The following is a 19087-nucleotide window of genomic DNA, read 5'->3' as shown; positions in this document are numbered from 1 at the left end:
AAAGTTGACCCAAAACGAGTCGAGAGCAGTCATCTCTCGCATCTCATATGCCAGAGTGAGAGAGAGAAGGCGTATGGAGTGGAGGCACCAACTCATCATGCAACCTCCGGTGACCCCACAAAGTGCTTCAACCAGAAAATAACATGAAAATTATTTGCTTTTCTTTTCAATATTAAAAAAAAACCCTTTTTGCTTGATTTAAAGCGAGAACAGTACGAGTATCTGATGCCTGACTGCGAGGCAGGGTGGTTGGCGGGTTCCCCGTGCCTCGCCGGTTAAAAACCAAAGTTAAAAATCGAAATGGCGGGTAAATTTCAATAGCAATAACAGTCGACTCGATTTCAACATAAATACCATACCTACTTTTTTTAGGCTTAAATAGGCAAAAATACTTGCTTTAGGTTGTTGAGAGCATTATTTTTTTAGGTATTATTATAGCGCTAATTATAAATTATCTGATGTTTTTGAAAAAGACGTTTGAAAGAGGGCAAATAATTCACTCAATATCTCAAATCATCTATTTTTTTTATAATATTATCTAAAAAATTTTGCCGGCCAAATATATATGCCGCTCAAATTGTACCTAGGCATGTAAATAAACCAAAAGTTTAATAAATCGTTCGGCGGAAGATTTATTATGTTCGTTTATTTATTAAATAAATGAACATGAATAATATTTTGTGTTTGTTTAATTAAATGAACGAACACGGTCAGAGGGCTCGTTCGTAAACGTTCGATAATATGTTCGTTTACTTTATTTCATTTATGTTTAACTCAATATCTTTAGACCCATTTAAAATAGTAAGACCCAATAAATTTAATCTGATATCCATTAATATTTTAAAATTCAAATAATTTTAAATACAAATAAAAAAAGCCAAAACAATTAAATACATGTTAGCTATGAAGTTGCAACTTATAGTATTGAATTTTTATGTGATTATTGTTGTTGTGGTTTATGTTCGTTTGTTTTGTTCATTTAGTGTGTTCGTTTATATTCGTTTACATTCGTTCATTGTGTTCGTTTATATCTGTTTGTTTATCACTTAAATGAACAAACACGAACAAAAAAATTTTGTTCGTTTATGTTCATGTTCCTCCATTTATTCGATTAAAGTTGAATGAATAAGCATAAACATATTTCTCTTCGTGTTCGTTCGTTCTTTCGTTTACGGGCCTAATTCTACTTATAAATTAACTAAATTTTACTTTAATTGTAGATCACTTGAGCTTTTATTAAAAAAAATTAATTAAATTCCTCTAATTATAAAAATTATATTAACGATTATTAAATTATATATACACCCCCACAAAATGATTTCATGTATAGAATTTTTAAATTGTAAAAAAAAATATGCATTCAATACCTGAAGTATTAATTTTGATTTGTATTAGTATCTAAACTTTCACTTTTTTAAAATCATATCTGACATTTAGTTTTTGTTTCATTTTTATTTCTAGCCATTAGAAACTTAACAAGTGATTTGTACGTGTAACTTTTTTATGAGTAAATCATATCATTCATCACTCAACTGGCTTTTCACTCATATTTTGGTCACTAAATTTTAATTTTTTTAATTTAAGTACTTAACTTTCAAATTACTCACAACTTAATCACTCTAACTTCCAAATTTATTTTTTTATTTTTAATTATATATTAATAAAATAAAAATAAAAATTGTCATGTCTCAAAAATTATTAATAAAATAAATTAAAGTGACTAAAATAGAAGCAATTTGAAAATTGAGTGATTAAATTGAAAATTTTTAAACTTTTATATCAAAATAAGAGTGGGAAGATAATCGAGTAATAAATAAAGGAATTTAATCATAAAAAATATAGTGTCGTCAAATATTTAACAACGGCGTACTTAAATAAAAAAACTAAAACTTAGGTATAATTTAAAAAAAATTAAAAGTTTAAATATTAAAATGAATTAAAATTAATAATTTATATACTAAACATATATTTACCAATAAAAAATAAAATAGCATTGTGTGATGTCAATGACATGTAACACTCTTGTAAATGAAACTTAAAGTATTAAAGTAGACATTTTAAAAGAAGTTTCATTATAAAATATTTAGTAAAGTACAGGGATCAATTTTGACATTATACCTAAAAAGAAAAGCTACAATCCCCACATTGTCCCCCATGATATTGGGCTTAGGGTTTGATGTGGATCAACATATTGTGCAGTCCATCTGCTCAAATGCCTTAGATTCAATCTCCCAGTACACTGGTTCAGACTGGGAATCTCTGGCAATTTCAAAGTTCAACAAGGAAATAGAACAAGAAGCATTTCTGGGTTTTGGAAGATGGAAGTAGTAGATCATAAAACACATAGCTTGGAGAATGGAAAAGCAGCTGAAGAAGAAGAAGTAGTAGATGAGAATGCAAATGTTTTACAATTTACGGATTCAATGGACGCTTATCTCACCCTCACCCATTCTTTATCTTCCACACTTCGCCAGGTAAAAAAAATATTTTCTTTTTTCTCATATATAATCTTACTTATCGTTTCTGAATTTTGTTTTGTGATACTCGATTGGACCGATGAATGATGAAATTTCAACTTGAGTTGGTTATATAAATTAAATCTCAGTTAGGTTCGTTACCAATACAAAGTGAATAAAAAAAAACAATGAATCCATCAAAGCGTCACCTTTGAATCTTGATTTTTGGTTACTTGTAGTCCTTGTTTATAGAACAGAAGCAGAATTTTATATTAGGGATGTACTTGAAAAATTTTAGGTGGGAAAAATAGATTATTAATAAATACAAAGAAAATATTTAAATTATAGGAGAATTTGAAATTTTCAGGCCCTTCGGTCCATCCCTGTTGTTTATGTTACCCAGCATTGATCTTCTTGTGTTTTTTTCTTTTTCTTTTTTGTTTTAATAAGTGAAATACCAAATACAGGGATGGTTTGAACTAGCAAGTGCTCGACATTCCATGGGTACTTATCGTGTGAACACTTTCTTGTTAGACCATACATCTCATCCTACTGCTACATCATTGTTTGTAGATGAGGGAAAAGGTATTTATCAGCTTTAATTGAATTCATATTTCATTTTTTTTCTTGGAAGTGTGATTTAAGCTGCCTTTGTGAACTAGACTGGAGAAGGTTATATTTGTAGCACTGAATTCTCGCTCGTATTGAGGCATTAATCATAGGGTTTATTTGTTTTCTATCTTTTTGCTATAAGGAACCTATCTTTTTGCTATAAGGAACTTATTCGATTCATGATCTGTAGTAATTGACTCTGCAGAACCGCATTTTACTTTATGTAAATGGGGATCTTATGGTAATGAGAGGTTGTTGGGAGAGGAACAATCTAGCCAGGACAAATCGCATCCACAGCTACGACACAGGGGCGCTACCCAGCTTTCTGGTATGTTTTTCACTCTATATAGAAGTTGACAATCATTTTGGCTGTTAACACGCATACCATAGAGACCGACAATGTACTTAAAGCTGAAACTATTTGCAAAGAAAAAGATTTTGGAACTATTGTTGTTAGGCTAATTCTTCGGTAAATTTATACTGAAACAAAATGATGGGTATTATAATTGTAAACCATAACTACTTCTTGATGGTTTGGTATGGTTTCTCACATTCTCCTTCTCTTTGTGTTAAGAGGAGAAGACCTCGTCGGAGAATAAAGCTTCGTGTGAAATTGACAACCAAGTATCCTACGACTCTTATAGAGCTTGCTTATGGTTTTGATTTTCCTTTAAAACTTTAAACTAGGGAATGCCTTTGGATTGTGTTGTCTTTTACTCTCTCTCAGGCCATTTTTGTTGTTGTTTTGCATTTGATTTGAGTTTTGACATTGGAGAATGCTTGTCTTTGTTATTTGAGAATGGCAGTGAAGCATCTCTTTTAGTTTGTTTCCGGTGCCAACTAGAAAGACCTTTTTCTGTGATACATCTATTAAGGAAACTTAGCCATGAAAGATTTTCCGGTTTAATTTGATTGTTTACAAGTAGTAAATTTGGATATAGAAACAATTACTTGGAATCATTTTGGAAAACTGTCTGTCTCCGGTTTCGGTTCAAAAGGAGAGATCTAAGTCGCTGTCAGTATTTGGAACTCTTGTTTCTCCAAAGCTCCGAGCCGCTCAGCTATCATTTGAAACAGGTGCGCACTCAACTCAATGCTTTCGAACACGTTCAGTACAAGATGATTGTTCCCTTACAAGCTATATCATACTATTGCAGCACTAGATACAATTGTAGAGATAGCAAACACGCGCTCGGAAATGCTCTGTGCTTTCGATAAACTCAGCAAGAAATCGGGAGCCTGTAAGGATGAAAAATAGTTGTCTCATTCCGGTAACTCTGCACAATGCGTACCCCCATTTATGTTATCCCTGCTATGCTTTTCCTCTCTTCTGAACTCAGTAACTCGGACATATGTGTTGATATTCCAATAGAGAGAGGAAGAAGAGATGTATGTATAGTTCTGAGGTGAATGTACTCGTAACATAATTTAATTTTATGCCCGTTACATTTATATCTTGTAGAGACTTTGGAGGAGGTTGTCCCCTTGTTCAAGTATTTGGTTTTCATGAAATGTATTCTTGATTGAACACAGGTTGCATGAAGGTATTAATGACCACTAGAGATATTAAATGTCAGTTTAGATATAATGCAAAGTAAATTGCATGAATCATTTTTTTTTTGTGAAAGCGGTATGATTAAAGAACATACACAGAAAGGATTATGGGTGTATCGTTAAAAACCTCCTTGATCCTATTTGGAGGAAAAGAGTATACCTGAATCCTTAAAGAAACAATTACAAACTGACACAATTCAATTCAACTAGACGATCTAGCATCGTCTATCCTCGACAAATTCATGACTTCCTGTGAAGGCCTTTCCCATACAATGAACCCCAAGATCATCATCATTCGCCAAGCTAGTTAAGTAATCCGTTACCTCATTGCCATGGCGAGAAATATGATGGAAGCGGACACACCAGTTCCGTCGTTCCAGATTATGAATATGCATTAGGATTGGCATATGACCTTGCCATGGTGTTTGTTTTAATGAGATAATGTTTTTTTTAACATGTCACGTCCAAGTTTGTACACCTTAAATTTAATCCATATCAAATGAGAATTAGTTAATTTAAGGTTTGTAATTTGTATAATAAGCAATTCACAAATTTTAAATATACTCCCACAAATCTGAACAAACACTCGCGTAAATGATTAGACTAACGAGAGAACAAATATGAAGTTTGAGAATTAATTGAAATTCTAGACAATTTGGGGATGTGAGGTGCAATTCACCCTAAACTTATATTCTACAAACACAGTAGATTATTACCGCAGAACAAGCTTTGATCATCTACAACTCAAGTGCGACGAGAAGGCAGCAGATACAAGTAGAGAACTTTGAGTTTTTGATTATTTTTCAATCACTATTCTGGTATGCCAAGTTGCCAAAAAAAACGTCGCCGTATAAAAGAAGAAATACAGGCACAACTTTACAACAATCCAATTCCATGCGCTGCACAAATATTTAAACACAACAGTGCATAGCAAAAAGGTAGCCAACCCAACAAAAAAACAGGAAATGAATAGAAGAGCCCGCGTGAAAATTACTTCTCTTTACCTTTAGGATTGCCGGCTAGAAAGCGCGCCAATCATCGGAATCTTTCTTCGGACTATGTTGGTTCGATGAGACTTTAAATGGGCCGCTGGAGCCAAACGGGTCAGAGTCATCAAATGAGAATCCATGGCCAAAGTCTTTGCTGCTATTTACGGAATCGAACCTAGTGAGCGTCTCGGCTTGCCGTGAAAATCCACTGCTAAAGTCTTTGCTGCTGTCTATGGAGTCGAACCTCGTGAGCCTATCAGGTTGCATTGAAAATCCACCATCATTCATGCTGAAGGAATCAAACCTTGAGAAACTGTCCAAATCCCTTGATGTCTCACTGAACCTTGATGGAGAGTTCCCAAACTTGGAGGCCGGAGTGCTGGGAACCGAGTCTTCAAATGTAAATGGACTCTTCTTATCATAAAAGCTATCCGCACGAGGGGACTCAGTTCTTGTGTGTACACCAAAATCACTTGATCCGAAAAAGTCCCTGTGCTCCGAGTCCAAGTCCTGCCATGTGACATTAAAGATCAAGAATTAATACATTTCAATACATCAGACCGAGCAAGGATCATAATGAGCACACCAAAATATGTTAAACACGTAAGAATCAGAGTTTGTTGAGGCTAAGCTAGGTAAAGCAGCCAGGTTTATGCCTTGTGACAGAGCTCTGAGAACAAGGTTACGGCCGTGTTACATCTAGACATAAAACTTCACAAAATATTAAAAGACATCTATAAAGTTTAGACAAACCAACAAAATATCCCAAACTATTTACTATTTTTACCCCATCGCCACCATACATTTTATATACCATTCAATTCATCATTCTACATAAATGGCAAATCTACAATATCCTTGTAACCTAAAATCAAAAGTGCGCTTTAAGAAGTTCAGGGTCACCTTGGTATTAGCAGAATTAAATCCCCAGACAGAGTCTGTATCATCATTATCAAAGGTCCCCCATCCTGACCCATCAAAACTTCTGTGCAGAAAAAAAAATAAAGTTAGCAAGAGCGGAAGACAAAAATAGTCAACTACAAACTAAAAAGTTGTATACATCCATACCGATGTCTTTCTGAATCTGCTTCAGTACTCTTCTCAAAATGGTCATCAGAAAATTGTCGAGATGGACTTTCTAGTTTGTTTATCTCCGTAGGACTACCATGAGGACTTCTGGCGGATTCATCTTCACTGTGTGCATATGCAGACTCGCTCTCAAAGGCATGTTCAGTACTGAAGAGATTCCCAGTTTTTCCATTCACATAGGAGGAATCAGGGGTCAAGCTACCATTTGGAGATGCTTTTCCTCTCTGAGAGTCGGAAACATTTTTCACATCCACGGTGAGCTCATTTCCAAATCCTGAAATTTGAAGTGAAAAACCGCATAAAATTGTTACAGAACCCCGTCAAGTTGAACATAACTTCATTTGCAGAATACTAAAACAGTAATGGAAGGAAGTACCTTCATCTTCAAATTTGTCCCACTCTTCGTCCCACAGTGCTGCTCCCTCTGGTACTCCCGGTTGCCAACCTTAAAAAGACATAGCAAATGAAAAGGCCAAAACGATCTCTAATTAATTAGTAAATGAATTTGTAAAAACAAAGACAAACAGAAAACTGAAGGATCATTCCATACATGAACAAAGATAATAGTTACAACAATTAGCAAACATCCAAGTCGCTTTCCTTCCACTAAAGTGACTAAAAGGGTTCTTAAAGACCAAAAACAAAAATGAAAATAAAACAGTGGTTCCCTGCCAAAAGAGAATCTAAACAGACATTAGCAAGCCAAATTGACAGCAGAGAGGAGCTCAAAATATAGAAGTTTAGGGTCATAGGGGGAGTCACCATGTATAGTCCACAGCCCATAGACAACCATGAAAATCAGTAAGATACATCGCCAAACACAACCATAGACATGCTCAAATAAAATAACATCTCCACAGAATTACCAAGCTAATAACTTTTGAAAGGAAGCATTGAACTAAAATATGGTTAGGCCCTCAAGAAGTTGGATCAAAAAGTAAAATGCAAGAACACCAATCATGATGGTAAGAATATCATACTACACTACAGGACTTCACTCGATGAAAGTTGTGAGAAAGAACTTCCTTTATTAAAGGATAAAAGGTACCTATGGGAAGCTCAATTACTGCAGCTGACTTAACATCATGTCCATGTTTCTTGCTTCGTTCAGTCAGGGCTTTCATTAGCTCCTCAAGATCCGATTGTATGCGGTCAGCACGGACCTAGATAAGCGATGATGCCTCAGTGTCGGAAAATTTTACTCATTCAAAAAACATTTAGTTGATCAGTTTAAATTACCTGAAGAATACCATCTGCACTGCCCCCTTGTTCCATGTTAACAATAGCCTGGTGCAATTCTGTCTTCCTCTCCTAAAAACAAGACAATTACAAAAGTTGGTGAAATGAAGAAAAGGGGGACTGAAAGGGATATGAAGACCTACATACTACATGATAACATGTGGCTAGTGGGCAAAATGCTGTAGCCATATGCCGATTTAAATAAAGAATGGAAGGACATAGTAGATTAAAATGCAGAGATATTTAGGATAGAAATAAAGGAAAAAAACACAAGAACAAAGACTCAGACATGTGAAACAAGGCTTAAAGGTTAATAAGTCATCTCCTCTTATCCCGAAAAAAAGATGATGCCTCGACAGACTCTCGGGCATTAAGATGAGGAAATCAACATCTAGATATTTCAATCCAGGAAAATTCATGTGAAGAAACCCTTTGTAATACAAACTGTTAATCCAATACAACGGCTCAAATAGCTCAAACCAACTCAAGGTCATTCACACATAAAAGAAAAAGTAATGATTACCTGAATCTCACGAACTTTTGCCTCTTCAATTGTTAATTTGGAAGCTATTTCTGCAACTTGTTTGTATCTCTCTTCATATTTCTTTGCCAACATTTCAGCCTGCAACACAACTTGTTAGCCAGAAATCAATAAAATTATGTCCAAATAAATGAGATAAACACTTCCTTCACATTTTAGGCAGTACCTCACGCTTATCTGCAATTGCCCTTTCCGTGATTTCATTTAGTCTATTATCACATCTGCTTTTATACATGATCTGAACATAAAGACAATGGAAGTAGTATAAAAAATGGTTGAATTTTGAAGTTCTAAAATTTCCCAGCCTTATCAGAACTCACCAATTAAATTAGGAAAAGAACCAGCATTCAGGCATTGCATTTAAATCTTAATGAGAACAGTGTTGAACTACTAATACAATGTTTTCAGCAGGCTGAAACAACCTACAAAGGATATGATGCACACAGCAACACACCTACACTAGTCATTCTAATTCTTGATTCTATAACCATGATGAGGAGCTTTACTACAGGTTTAATCAAAATGAGACCCCCGCATCACAAGTGTCTCCAAAGAAAAAAAAAGTGAAATAGAAAATACTCACAAGTTCCTGCATTTTCTCACGGTAGAACTCAAGCTTCTCTCTGGAATCCAAAATCACTTTTTCAGTTCCATTAACCTGCCAAATTTCAAAGAATTATGCTCCTCGTTATCCATCAGGAACAAATAAAAAAAATCAAAAGGCTAGCTTAGGTAAAGAAAATTACTTTCAGAAGTGTTAATAAATCAACCGTCAAAACTCTCACCAAACCTATGGAAGAATGGAGAAGGAAAAACTTAAGTGGGTACATGCCCACATGTGTGTGTATGTGCCTGTGTTTCTGTGCGCGTGTGTGTGTGTGTGTGAGGGAGAGAGGGAGAGAGTATTTGAGCATTATCTAGAAGATGTCATGCCTTATCTCCATTAGCCATTATATTTTGGGTTGTTCCATTCTCTGAATTCGGTTCGGTATTATCAACTTGAGTTCCAAAGGAGTCATCCAAAACAGGTGCTCTCGGCTTTTGTTGGTTGGACATTGCAGTAGTATCAGCAGAAGCATTGGGAAGAATTGGAGGTTTTAAACCAGCTGAGTGAGTAATTGGCTGGGCACCCATCCCTGGCTGAGTATCCATTCCTGGCTGGGCGCCCATCCCCAGCTGCTGTCCATAACCTAATGGCAATAGTCGTTCTTATCAAGATTATTCTTGGATGACAACAATGGGAACTAAAAAAAGTAAAGATATTAGAAGAGATCCAAACTAATACCAGGATTGCGACCCCAAGCTGGATTTCCATATGAAACATTGGTTTGGCCTGTCATGGACAAGAGTGTCTCATCAAACATAACATTTCTTGGGAGTGCAGATGGAAGAGGATGGCCTTCCCTATACCGCTCCATCAAATAGAGAGCAAAGCAGAACTCTCTCAAAGAAAGCATGCTATCACTATCCTGATCAGATAAGTCCCAAACCTGCTTCAAAACCTCTGAAAAAGACAAAATAACAATGTTAAACATATTTACCTGAATAACCATGGTCTGCATTCCAGCAGGACCAAGAACACTGCACTGGTAGAACTTCTCCAGCAAGATTCATGCCAAAATATTTTAGTCAAAACAAGGATTTATTGAATGATACCATCTAAAAAAAACTAGGTAACATCAGCTTACAACCCTAGAAGCAAAAAGTAATTTTACTACCCAAAACCTACAAGAATATGTAGATTATAGATTCCTAAATATCAGTTAGTTTGAATTTTTTATTTTTTTTATAGGAATTGAAGGCCTCGTTAAAAAACCCCTTCTTGATTAAAGGAGTTTGTAGAGAAGCTCCTTAATCAGCGGAAGGAGGAAAAGAGTGCCTTAAGATTTCATTAAACATAAGAAATTACATAAGATACAACAACATCTCTAATATGACTAACCAGACTTAAAGCCTAAAACTGGCCCGAAATACAACACAAAACAATACAACTATAATAGAAGCCAAATTCTAACACCAAAGCCATGAGCTTCCACACGATAAGAGTACAACAAAGCAAACTTCGAAAACTCTCTATCCGCCTTTCTGCCACTTATTGCTCGTCTTGAAGTCGGAGACCATCCGAACCTCCAACTCCATAATCAAAAATCATATTCGAGTCCCCGGAAACTATTCACTGCATATTGTTTCTTGAATCAACACAATCTCACACTTAAACATCCAACAATCCTCCTTAGTTCAGAAAAAATTAAACATTTGAGCCCATCCCTCGTATGATCCAAGATCATATAAAAAAAAAAGTTAGTTTGAAATTCAAATTTAAATTCTTAGTCTTATCTCTAAATCAATTTTGTAGAGAAGTTTACTTGGATTGTTCTCTATAGTTCTATAAATTAGGGGGGACTCGACTTTTGTAAGCAAGTGAAAAATAAAAATCATAGAAAATTTGTCTTCTCTAAAACTCACAGAATAAAATCCTAATAACTAGCGTAATTAAAAACAAACCTTTATTGATATAACTCCAAATGATAATATAATAATATTCACAAATTTTCTGGAAAAAGAAGGCGTCAGACCACAAGCACAATAACAAAATATATGTTTTGGGCTTTTAGCATCTGACAACAGGGAATTCCTACCACTATTTCTCACGCATATGAAATCACCAAACATGTTACACAAGCTAAGCAGATAATGCCATCTATGTCATGCATCACATTCATATCTCAGAAACTAATTTGAATAATAACAACATATGAAGTAACATACCTCTAGGTAGCCTCCAACTCAAAAATAGATTCCTCGCCTGCTCACCAGTTATTTTCCCATCTCTGTCAGTGTCTACTTCCATGAACACTTTTGTATATTTCTGAACATCAGATGGTTTCATTTTTGTCCATGGAGGCTGGGAACTGCTCGAAGCAGCATTCCCAGCTCCGACAGAGATCCCGGATGGTGTAATAGAGGAGGAAATTTGGGACGAAGCTTGTTGGCTTGACATTATAGAAGAGTATGGCCTTTGACTTTGACTACCAGCAGAAGGCACAGACAATGTACTTTGCAACGAGTCAAGAGAGTTGGACTTAACTAATGGTTGGGGCACACTTGAAACTGGTCTAATCCCTGATGAGGTGGGTGCACTGTGAGGAGCAAAGGTTTGTGTAGATAATTCCTGTTTTGACATAAATAAGGCTGCAGAAAATGCATCACCTCCAAATGAAGAGTTAGAAGCAGGTTCATTTCCAGAAACAATCAATGCTTTAGAATTATTATCAGTAGGCTGGGAAGGCAATGAAACTGCTGTTTGAAGCTTTGGTGCTGTTGATGGAGTGAACCCTCCTGGCTCAGTTGAAGCTCCACCAGTTTTTCCAGCAAGCCAATTGCTTGACATATTTTGATTTGTGAAACCAGGACCAGTTGCAACAGTGGGCATAGATTGATGTGAAAGGGCAGTAGAACCAGCTTGAAGTTGACCAACTTTACTACCTCCCCTAGAAGACTCCGGAGTTGCGATACCTTGAGGACGCAGGGCAGGAGCAGCAGGTATGGTTTGTGGGAGTCTCATTGACAGGTTTTGTTGAGAAGGGAACTGCTGCTGGCCCATACCAGCATTTGGAGCACCTGGTCCTCCGAACCCAGGACTTGAAGAGGATGTTGGCATAGCTGCACCCATCTGTGGAGAGGATGTAAGAGGAAAATTAATTTGTGGCGCTGGAATTTTTGCTGCAGCAGGACCATACAATGCTGCCTTGACAATGTCTGGTGTTAATTCACGCCTTTGTGCTACAGTCACAAGCTTGAGAGCATTAAAAAACTCTGGCTTACTTAGGGAACCACTATGGCTTTGATCAGCATATGTCCATATCTGAAATCATTGAATAAGACAATATGAATGAACCCATAATATTAAACTCCTTGCTTTAATAAATTAATACCAGAAAGGGGGCATAAGGCACATCAATCACTATAGAGCATGTATAACAGGTTACATGTGTACTAATCCAACACAAAAATCTAGAAATCAAAATTTTCAATCCCTAAACTATGCCATTCACTGTGTGAAAATCCATCATCGACCACCAAATGCTACAGAAAGTACAGCAAGGCTGAAGGCATTGCATCTGTTATTTCATCAGAATTAAAAATGATTCTTCATTTTTTGTCTATTCTTTCAAACTATAAATGCACTGGTTTACAAACCTCCGACTTATAGCCTCTCCTTTCTTGTATGCAAGTTTTGTTTAACAGGCAGTATATTAATAAAATCTAGAACAAACTGACTGTCACTGGTTCAGCAGCTAACAAAGGAAAGTTTAAACATTTAAAACATCCATAAGAAACAAAATCGCAAAAACAACTAGAAAAAGTTCCTATAACGAATGTATTATGTTCTACTGTCAATTGCAACTTCAGCCAGCAAGGCATGTATCTTAGTACAATCGAAACCTTAACTATTTGATAAATTATTGACGTACTAACTAGTAAAAGGAACATATTCCACATAAGAAATGGACAATTGGTAAAGAGAAATCTGAAGAAGCAGGCTGATAATCGTACAAGAGAAAAACAACAACAAAATGTTGACGTTTATTGAGAAATTTCACCATGTTACAATCAAATGCAATCTAACCTAAATTCGGTAAGTTCCCAGAAATCTCGATTCTAATAGGAAATGAAACGGGAGAGAGAGAGAGAGGTAAAGGGACCTGAGCGAGGACTTGTTTGGACAAACCGGATCCTTGAAAGAAAGCAACAGCCTCAACTCCACTAATTCTGCCATCCCCGTCTAAATCTGCTTTCCTGAAGTAAGATTCGAATTGATCCTGATTTTGCCCCGCCATCTCAACGCCCCAAAACAAAGAATCGAAGCAGATTCCGAACTAATCGTATAATTCTCCCAGATCAGGCTAGAACAATAAAATCCAGGACCAGATCACAAACTCGTGTACACAGGGAAACAATTGAATCAAAAAATAGGAAATACAATTCGAACCCAAAATTCAAAAAGTGTACAGAATTAAACGGGGAGTGGAGATGAAATGGGATTCAGGGTGTTTTGGTTGTTAGATTGAGGAGAGGTGAGGAAATAGAAACGAGAGACGAAGCAGAAGTGGAGAAAAATAGATTCAAAACGATCGCTGGCTAAATTATTAAGAAATGGGTGAAGTAGGAGAGACAATCGGAGTCAGAGATGATGTGGGCTTGGTGGGCTGTGTCTAGAAATCGCCATGAACAATAGATTGTGAACCATTTTTTAATATTATTTTTATCGTAATTTTGCATTTAGCCCAAAACCCAAAGTTCAAATTTTCTTGGATCGTACAGGGTAAAGTACATTAGACATGAAATTCCCAGTGTACTGGCTTTAACCTCCAACCAAAGCCTTCAACTTTTGCTTGCGTGGCGAGGATGGTTAATTGTTATGGCATTCGTTGATTAAGAGCCCGTTTAGTTCACGGTATATTTTATTCGCAGGAGGAATGTTTTTTTCCCAACAAAATATATCTACGTTTAGATGGTCATATTATCAAATGACAGGAATGAAGTAATACCAACAGTAATGAAGTAATACCAATAGTAATTTTCTTCCCTGTTTTCCTGGTAATATCTATCCCCCATCTCATTAAGTATTTCATTATTCACGTCCCCATTATCTAAAATAACCTTCTTCCCACTTCGTTATGGGCTATCAGGATTCATCCCCTTCTTCTTCCTCCTCCCTCACGCAACGTTTTCTTATCACCATGGTTTCCCCTCACTGACTCCCTCCTCCGCAAATTCGTACGTTTCCCCTGTTTTCCTACTGAATTTATCCTCCTACATTTGCTCTGTTATTTTTCCAGTTGGTCAAGCCCATGTTTTCTCCATTGATAGTGTCAAAATAATGATCTTTTTGCTTGGAACCTATGTTTTCTCTTGAAGAGAACTTGGTTTCAAATTGTTATTTGGGGTTTTTCGGTATAGCTTTATTTGAAATTTTAGGTTGTGTCCGCTTTTTTAGAAAGCTTTTATCGAGCTGAATTATTTGGGTTCGTATGAATTATGTGGATTGTTCGAAGCTTTGCATTGTATGCATTGAAGAAATTGATGATGTTTTCGTTGTTACGGTTACTCTTGTCTTAAAAATTGGATAGAATGATAAATTTAAGAGTTGCATTTAGAGTGTTTTGTTTATGAGTTGCATTTAGAATGCTTTGTCCAACCTTGGAACTGTTTTTGTCTAGCAAAATTGCCAGTGTTTATGCGCTAATTCTTGCTCTAATTTAATGGCATCTTGTTGCCACTGCTATAATGCCATGTATATGTATGTTGAATAGTTGGAGTGATTACAATTTAGAAGTTAGTATATGTTCTGAATTTTTTCTTAGTCAATTAACAACACGCATAGACACTATATAATTGTAACGGTTCGAATTCTGATTTTTTTGAGAAAATAATATTATCTTTTACCCAGCCATATGCATATATATTCTCAACAAGAGAGGTTTTACGTGGACAAACCCTATTAAACCTGCTCCTGGCTAACAAATTTGTTGTTTTCCTATTGGAAAATAAGAGCAGGCATTTTTTGAATCTCTTACTGCTGAGAACACCAACCTATATTACTTAAGTTGAGGCGGAAGTGTAGTATACACTATTGTTACTACCTAAATCGTACTATTAAGTGTTTGTGTACGCAGGGCAGTATACATAAGACCTAACTTATTGCTCGTGTAAACAACTTTGAAATGATTATAGACTTTTTATTGGACAATTCCAAGTTAGAAGAAATAGGGCATATTTTTCCTGGACAGAAATTGGGCATCAATGAACCTAGAGAGTTATATCATGAAGCCACTACAGTTCAAAAGTGACCCTGTAACATGCAATCTCTAAATAAGAGGATTCATCGTTGTGAGTGGTATCCTTGTTAGAGTATCTGTGGGCATGAAAAAAAGATGTTTTACTTGTACTCTCTAAATGTATATCCTTTGTATTTCTTAGAAAACTTAATATAATTTGGTGGTGCTTAATCAAAATGGCTTTTGCTCATGATAGTATTGCTGGCCCGTCTGATTCAATTCGTCTGTTATCCCCCTACCTGTTATGTTGTTGAGACTGTTATTTTTTTTTATTTCTGCTGGTCTTAATGAACCATGCCCTTTTTTTGTTTAAGCTTTTTCTCAGCTATATGCATGGCAACTTTATCCTGTGGTTTGTTTTTACTTACTTTAGAACTGTTAAATTAGTGTTCAATTATTTTATTGTGATGACAAACAATTGTTCTTGTTAAATATTATTATTTTCTAATATTAAAATGTTTGTTAAATTACCTATGTTCATTTACCTGTAATGATGCATGTTCTACTTTCTGTAAAATATTAGCCAAGACAATGAAAATAGATCAGTGTGTAGAGGTTGTCTGAAGAAGAATCTGCAAAGTTCAAGGGTAATTCATTTGCAGTTATGATATTTATGCTTATAGTGTAAGATGCAAAAAGTATATATATATATATATATTAATAGTAGTATCTTTTTTGGTACTGTGAAATTATATTTATACCTGAATAAAATTCCATTGCTGGGAATTGAGGGTTAAGGGTTGGAATGTTAATGCACGAATTAGGATGGACATGGAGATGGAGAGTTGGGTTTTAGAGTGCAACAGATTGTTGTATACAATCAACTAGCGTCGAGTCCGGTGAAGAAGAGTTCGACATTGCTTGGTCACCAGACAGAAGTTCTTTGGAACATCTTCGATTCACTGTTGTTTCGGGAATCATCTATTCGTAGAAGTTATCTACCTCTTGAATTTGGCTGATGGTTCCTTATGCTGCAATGTTGTGTTATATATGTCAGTAGCTCATTCATATTGTATGAACGGTTTCCTTGTCCCCAAGAGCTGGCTAAATAGTGTTCATTTATTGCTTTGTAATGGCAAGTGTGGATAAAAAGATGTTCATGCTAGCTTTAATTTCATTTCTCGGTGACAAACTTTTCAACTTGTTTTTCACTGTTTGCGTCTCTCTGCATCTCTTCTCAATAATGGACTAATGACACATGATTTCCATTATGTTTCGACTACTCGTTTTTGCCGAAAACGTCAATTTTTATCTTATCTTAACAAACTCAAACTTCTCTTTATTGAAACAGGTAAGGCAATGGATTGTGGATGCTATTTTCAATAGTCGAGATATTCGACGGAAACAATTTGCTAAGCTTTTAACCGCTTTTTCTGAACCGATCTAGCGAAAGATCCATCGCGCTGCACTGCTGTCCAGACGATGTTGGAATGGGAGGTTGCTAATGAAGAACAGATTCTGTGTTTTCTTTCACTTATTCAGGCATTGTTTTCTGGATATAAAACTTTAGGACAAAGCGAGCTTCCTTTGTTATGTTCATGTAGCACATGTATACGTGTTTAAAATTCGATCAACGTATTTTAACTATGATGTACTTTAAATCAAAGTTAATATTTAATATTCAAGCTAACAGAATGACCTAATTGAAATGGTGTTGATAGTTTTAAGACACAATTAAAATATTTTAAAATCCGGAGATGAATTTAAAATATAAGACATAGTTTCAGGACTTTATGGTTTATAGAAAACGATATAAGAACCAAAGATGTATAGTTATCTCATCTGTTAACTTTGTCTTCATTCATGATGGAAACAAGTAACCACCTTGAACGCATTAGCCTCCAAAAATCGAAGCTTTTTGTCATCAACACACTACCCTAGTGAGAAAATCTCAAAAAAAAATATTATAAACACAATATTTTTAATATATTTTTACCATAAATTATGTAAAATTTAATATTAATTAAAATTAAAATAATATATGATATATTTAAATACTCAAGTAATATATTATCAACATATAAAATTTTTATATAAATATTTTTATTTAAATATTTAGAATTTTACTTGTTAAAAATATAGAACAAGGACAATTTGGTAAAATATACATTCCAGTAATCTTTTATTCCTTCAACCAAACACGGTAATCTTACATTCATGCCAAACCAACCAAACACAGTAATGTAACATTCCTAATAATCCTATTCCCTAACTGGTAATCTTACATTCTGTAAATCAAACGCACCCTAAGATCTCTTTAGCATTATATTAGAATTAAGGCTAAATAACGTAAATGATCTCCTAATTATAGAATATTATTTTATTAAGTCTCTTAATTATTAAAATTTGCAAAATGATTATTTAACTATGTAGTGTTTGCTTTGTTGAGTCTCTCGACTATTAAAAGTTACAAAATAGTCACCCGACTACTCATTATATTCCAAACTCGTCCTTTTCCGTTAAAAATATAATATTTTGAGTTGAACGTTAACTTGTTAACTATGATATGCTAAAATTTGATCCCAAAATCTCAAGTGACTATCATATTTCAGTCATTATGTTAACATCTAGCTTAAGCAATCGTTAATTTTTTAACGAGAAATGACTAGTCTGGAACATAATTACTATTTAGGTGATCATTTTGTAACTATTAATAGTTGATAGAAACACTCTATTGAAAGACTATTTTGTAACTTTTAATAGTCAAGTGACTTAATAAAGTAATACCCATAATTGGGGAGTATTTGCATTCCTTACCCTATAATTAATATATATTTTATAAACATAATGACATTCATATTGCGTTTATGTTTTTTACATTTTAAATGTAATTCTTTTACTTTTATAAACATTTTTAAAACTTATAAACTTCTAACAACTTAAATATTTGGTTAAACTACGCACATAGTCACTAAGTTTGAGTCAATTTTTTTTTACTATTGATGTTTCAAAAGTCACAAATCAATTATTGATATTATCGTTTGTTACGAATTAATAGCTGGATTTAACCGCAAGGTAAAGGAATATTGACGTGTCAAGTTACATTGATGATCTTGCATTGTTTTGCAAAACCAGATGGCCACACGTGTTGGCCATTTGACTTCCAAAACTTTTGACTAAGAAAAAAGTTTGAAAAGAAAATCTCTTCTTCCCCATTAACATACGTTAAACCCCAAACGATAATCTTTTAGACAGTTAAAAGCAATGACAGAGTATACAACCGACCTTTATGATGCACGTAAACTATCCAAATCCTTTTTGTATCATTAAAATAAGTGGGAAAACAAAACAAAATAACGCAACAAAATCATGGTCCATGACAGAGAGTCATGCAAACTTGTCCTTCTTGACCGGTGGATCTTCATTTCTGTCTGTCCTTTTTCTATTTCTTCTACTGCCTTGCAACTCTCTTGGTCTTTGAAAATAGCATCTACAAAAGGTGACTAATCCCTTACCCTCTCCAGATTTTATTTTCTGGGTTTGCTTAGATTCTTCTTGTTTCCTTTTTTTTATTTGCAGAATTGATCAGAAGCTTGCATGTGTGCCGATTGGAAAACAGAGAGGAAAATGACGTGGAGAGAGAGTTTGTTTTCAGAAAAGATGGTGCTTATGTGGAAACGGCGGCGCCTCCTCTTCTTCTACTGCAGGGGTTTCCGCCTCGGGAGCTTTTTGAAGGCGGAGTTATCGGTTTGTGGATCTGCTATTTTGCTTTTCATGTCCATCGTCTCCCTCGCTTCTTCTTCATTCCTTCTTTGTTCTCCATTT

The 19087-nt window shown here is 35.1% G+C and overlaps 2 protein-coding genes across 2 annotated transcripts; one reads left to right on the top strand and one right to left on the bottom strand.

Annotated features, from left to right (window-relative positions):
• The first annotated feature begins 2190 nt into the window (after positions 1-2190).
• Positions 2191-4437, top strand: LOC120126428 (coiled-coil domain-containing protein 115-like). Its single transcript, XM_039144634.1, has 6 exons — positions 2191-2474; positions 2924-3041; positions 3274-3396; positions 3643-3690; positions 4056-4145; positions 4226-4437. The coding sequence occupies exons 1-6, from the start codon at positions 2319-2321 to the stop codon at positions 4324-4326; spliced, it is 636 nt and encodes a 211-aa protein (XP_039000565.1). The 5' UTR covers positions 2191-2318; the 3' UTR covers positions 4327-4437.
• A 1200-nt stretch (positions 4438-5637) lies between these two features.
• On the bottom strand, positions 5638-13773 carry LOC120126535 (actin cytoskeleton-regulatory complex protein PAN1-like). Its single transcript, XM_039144689.1, has 13 exons — positions 13187-13773; positions 11250-12345; positions 9766-9984; positions 9414-9670; positions 9064-9138; positions 8647-8718; positions 8463-8561; positions 7940-8011; positions 7749-7863; positions 7077-7145; positions 6680-6974; positions 6515-6596; positions 5638-6121 (listed from the first exon to the last, which is right to left on the bottom strand). The coding sequence occupies exons 1-13, from the start codon at positions 13319-13321 to the stop codon at positions 5642-5644; spliced, it is 3066 nt and encodes a 1021-aa protein (XP_039000620.1). The 5' UTR covers positions 13322-13773; the 3' UTR covers positions 5638-5641.
• Between the last annotated feature and the right edge of the window lie 5314 nt (positions 13774-19087).

This window comes from Hibiscus syriacus, unplaced genomic scaffold, assembly GCF_006381635.1.
Source record: "Hibiscus syriacus cultivar Baekdansim isolate YM2019G1 unplaced genomic scaffold, ASM638163v2 tig00110458_pilon, whole genome shotgun sequence".
Lineage (NCBI taxonomy): Eukaryota > Viridiplantae > Streptophyta > Magnoliopsida > Malvales > Malvaceae > Hibiscus > Hibiscus syriacus.
The sequence above is the reverse complement of the archived record's forward strand: the minus strand, read 5'-3'. Positions and strand labels throughout refer to the sequence as shown.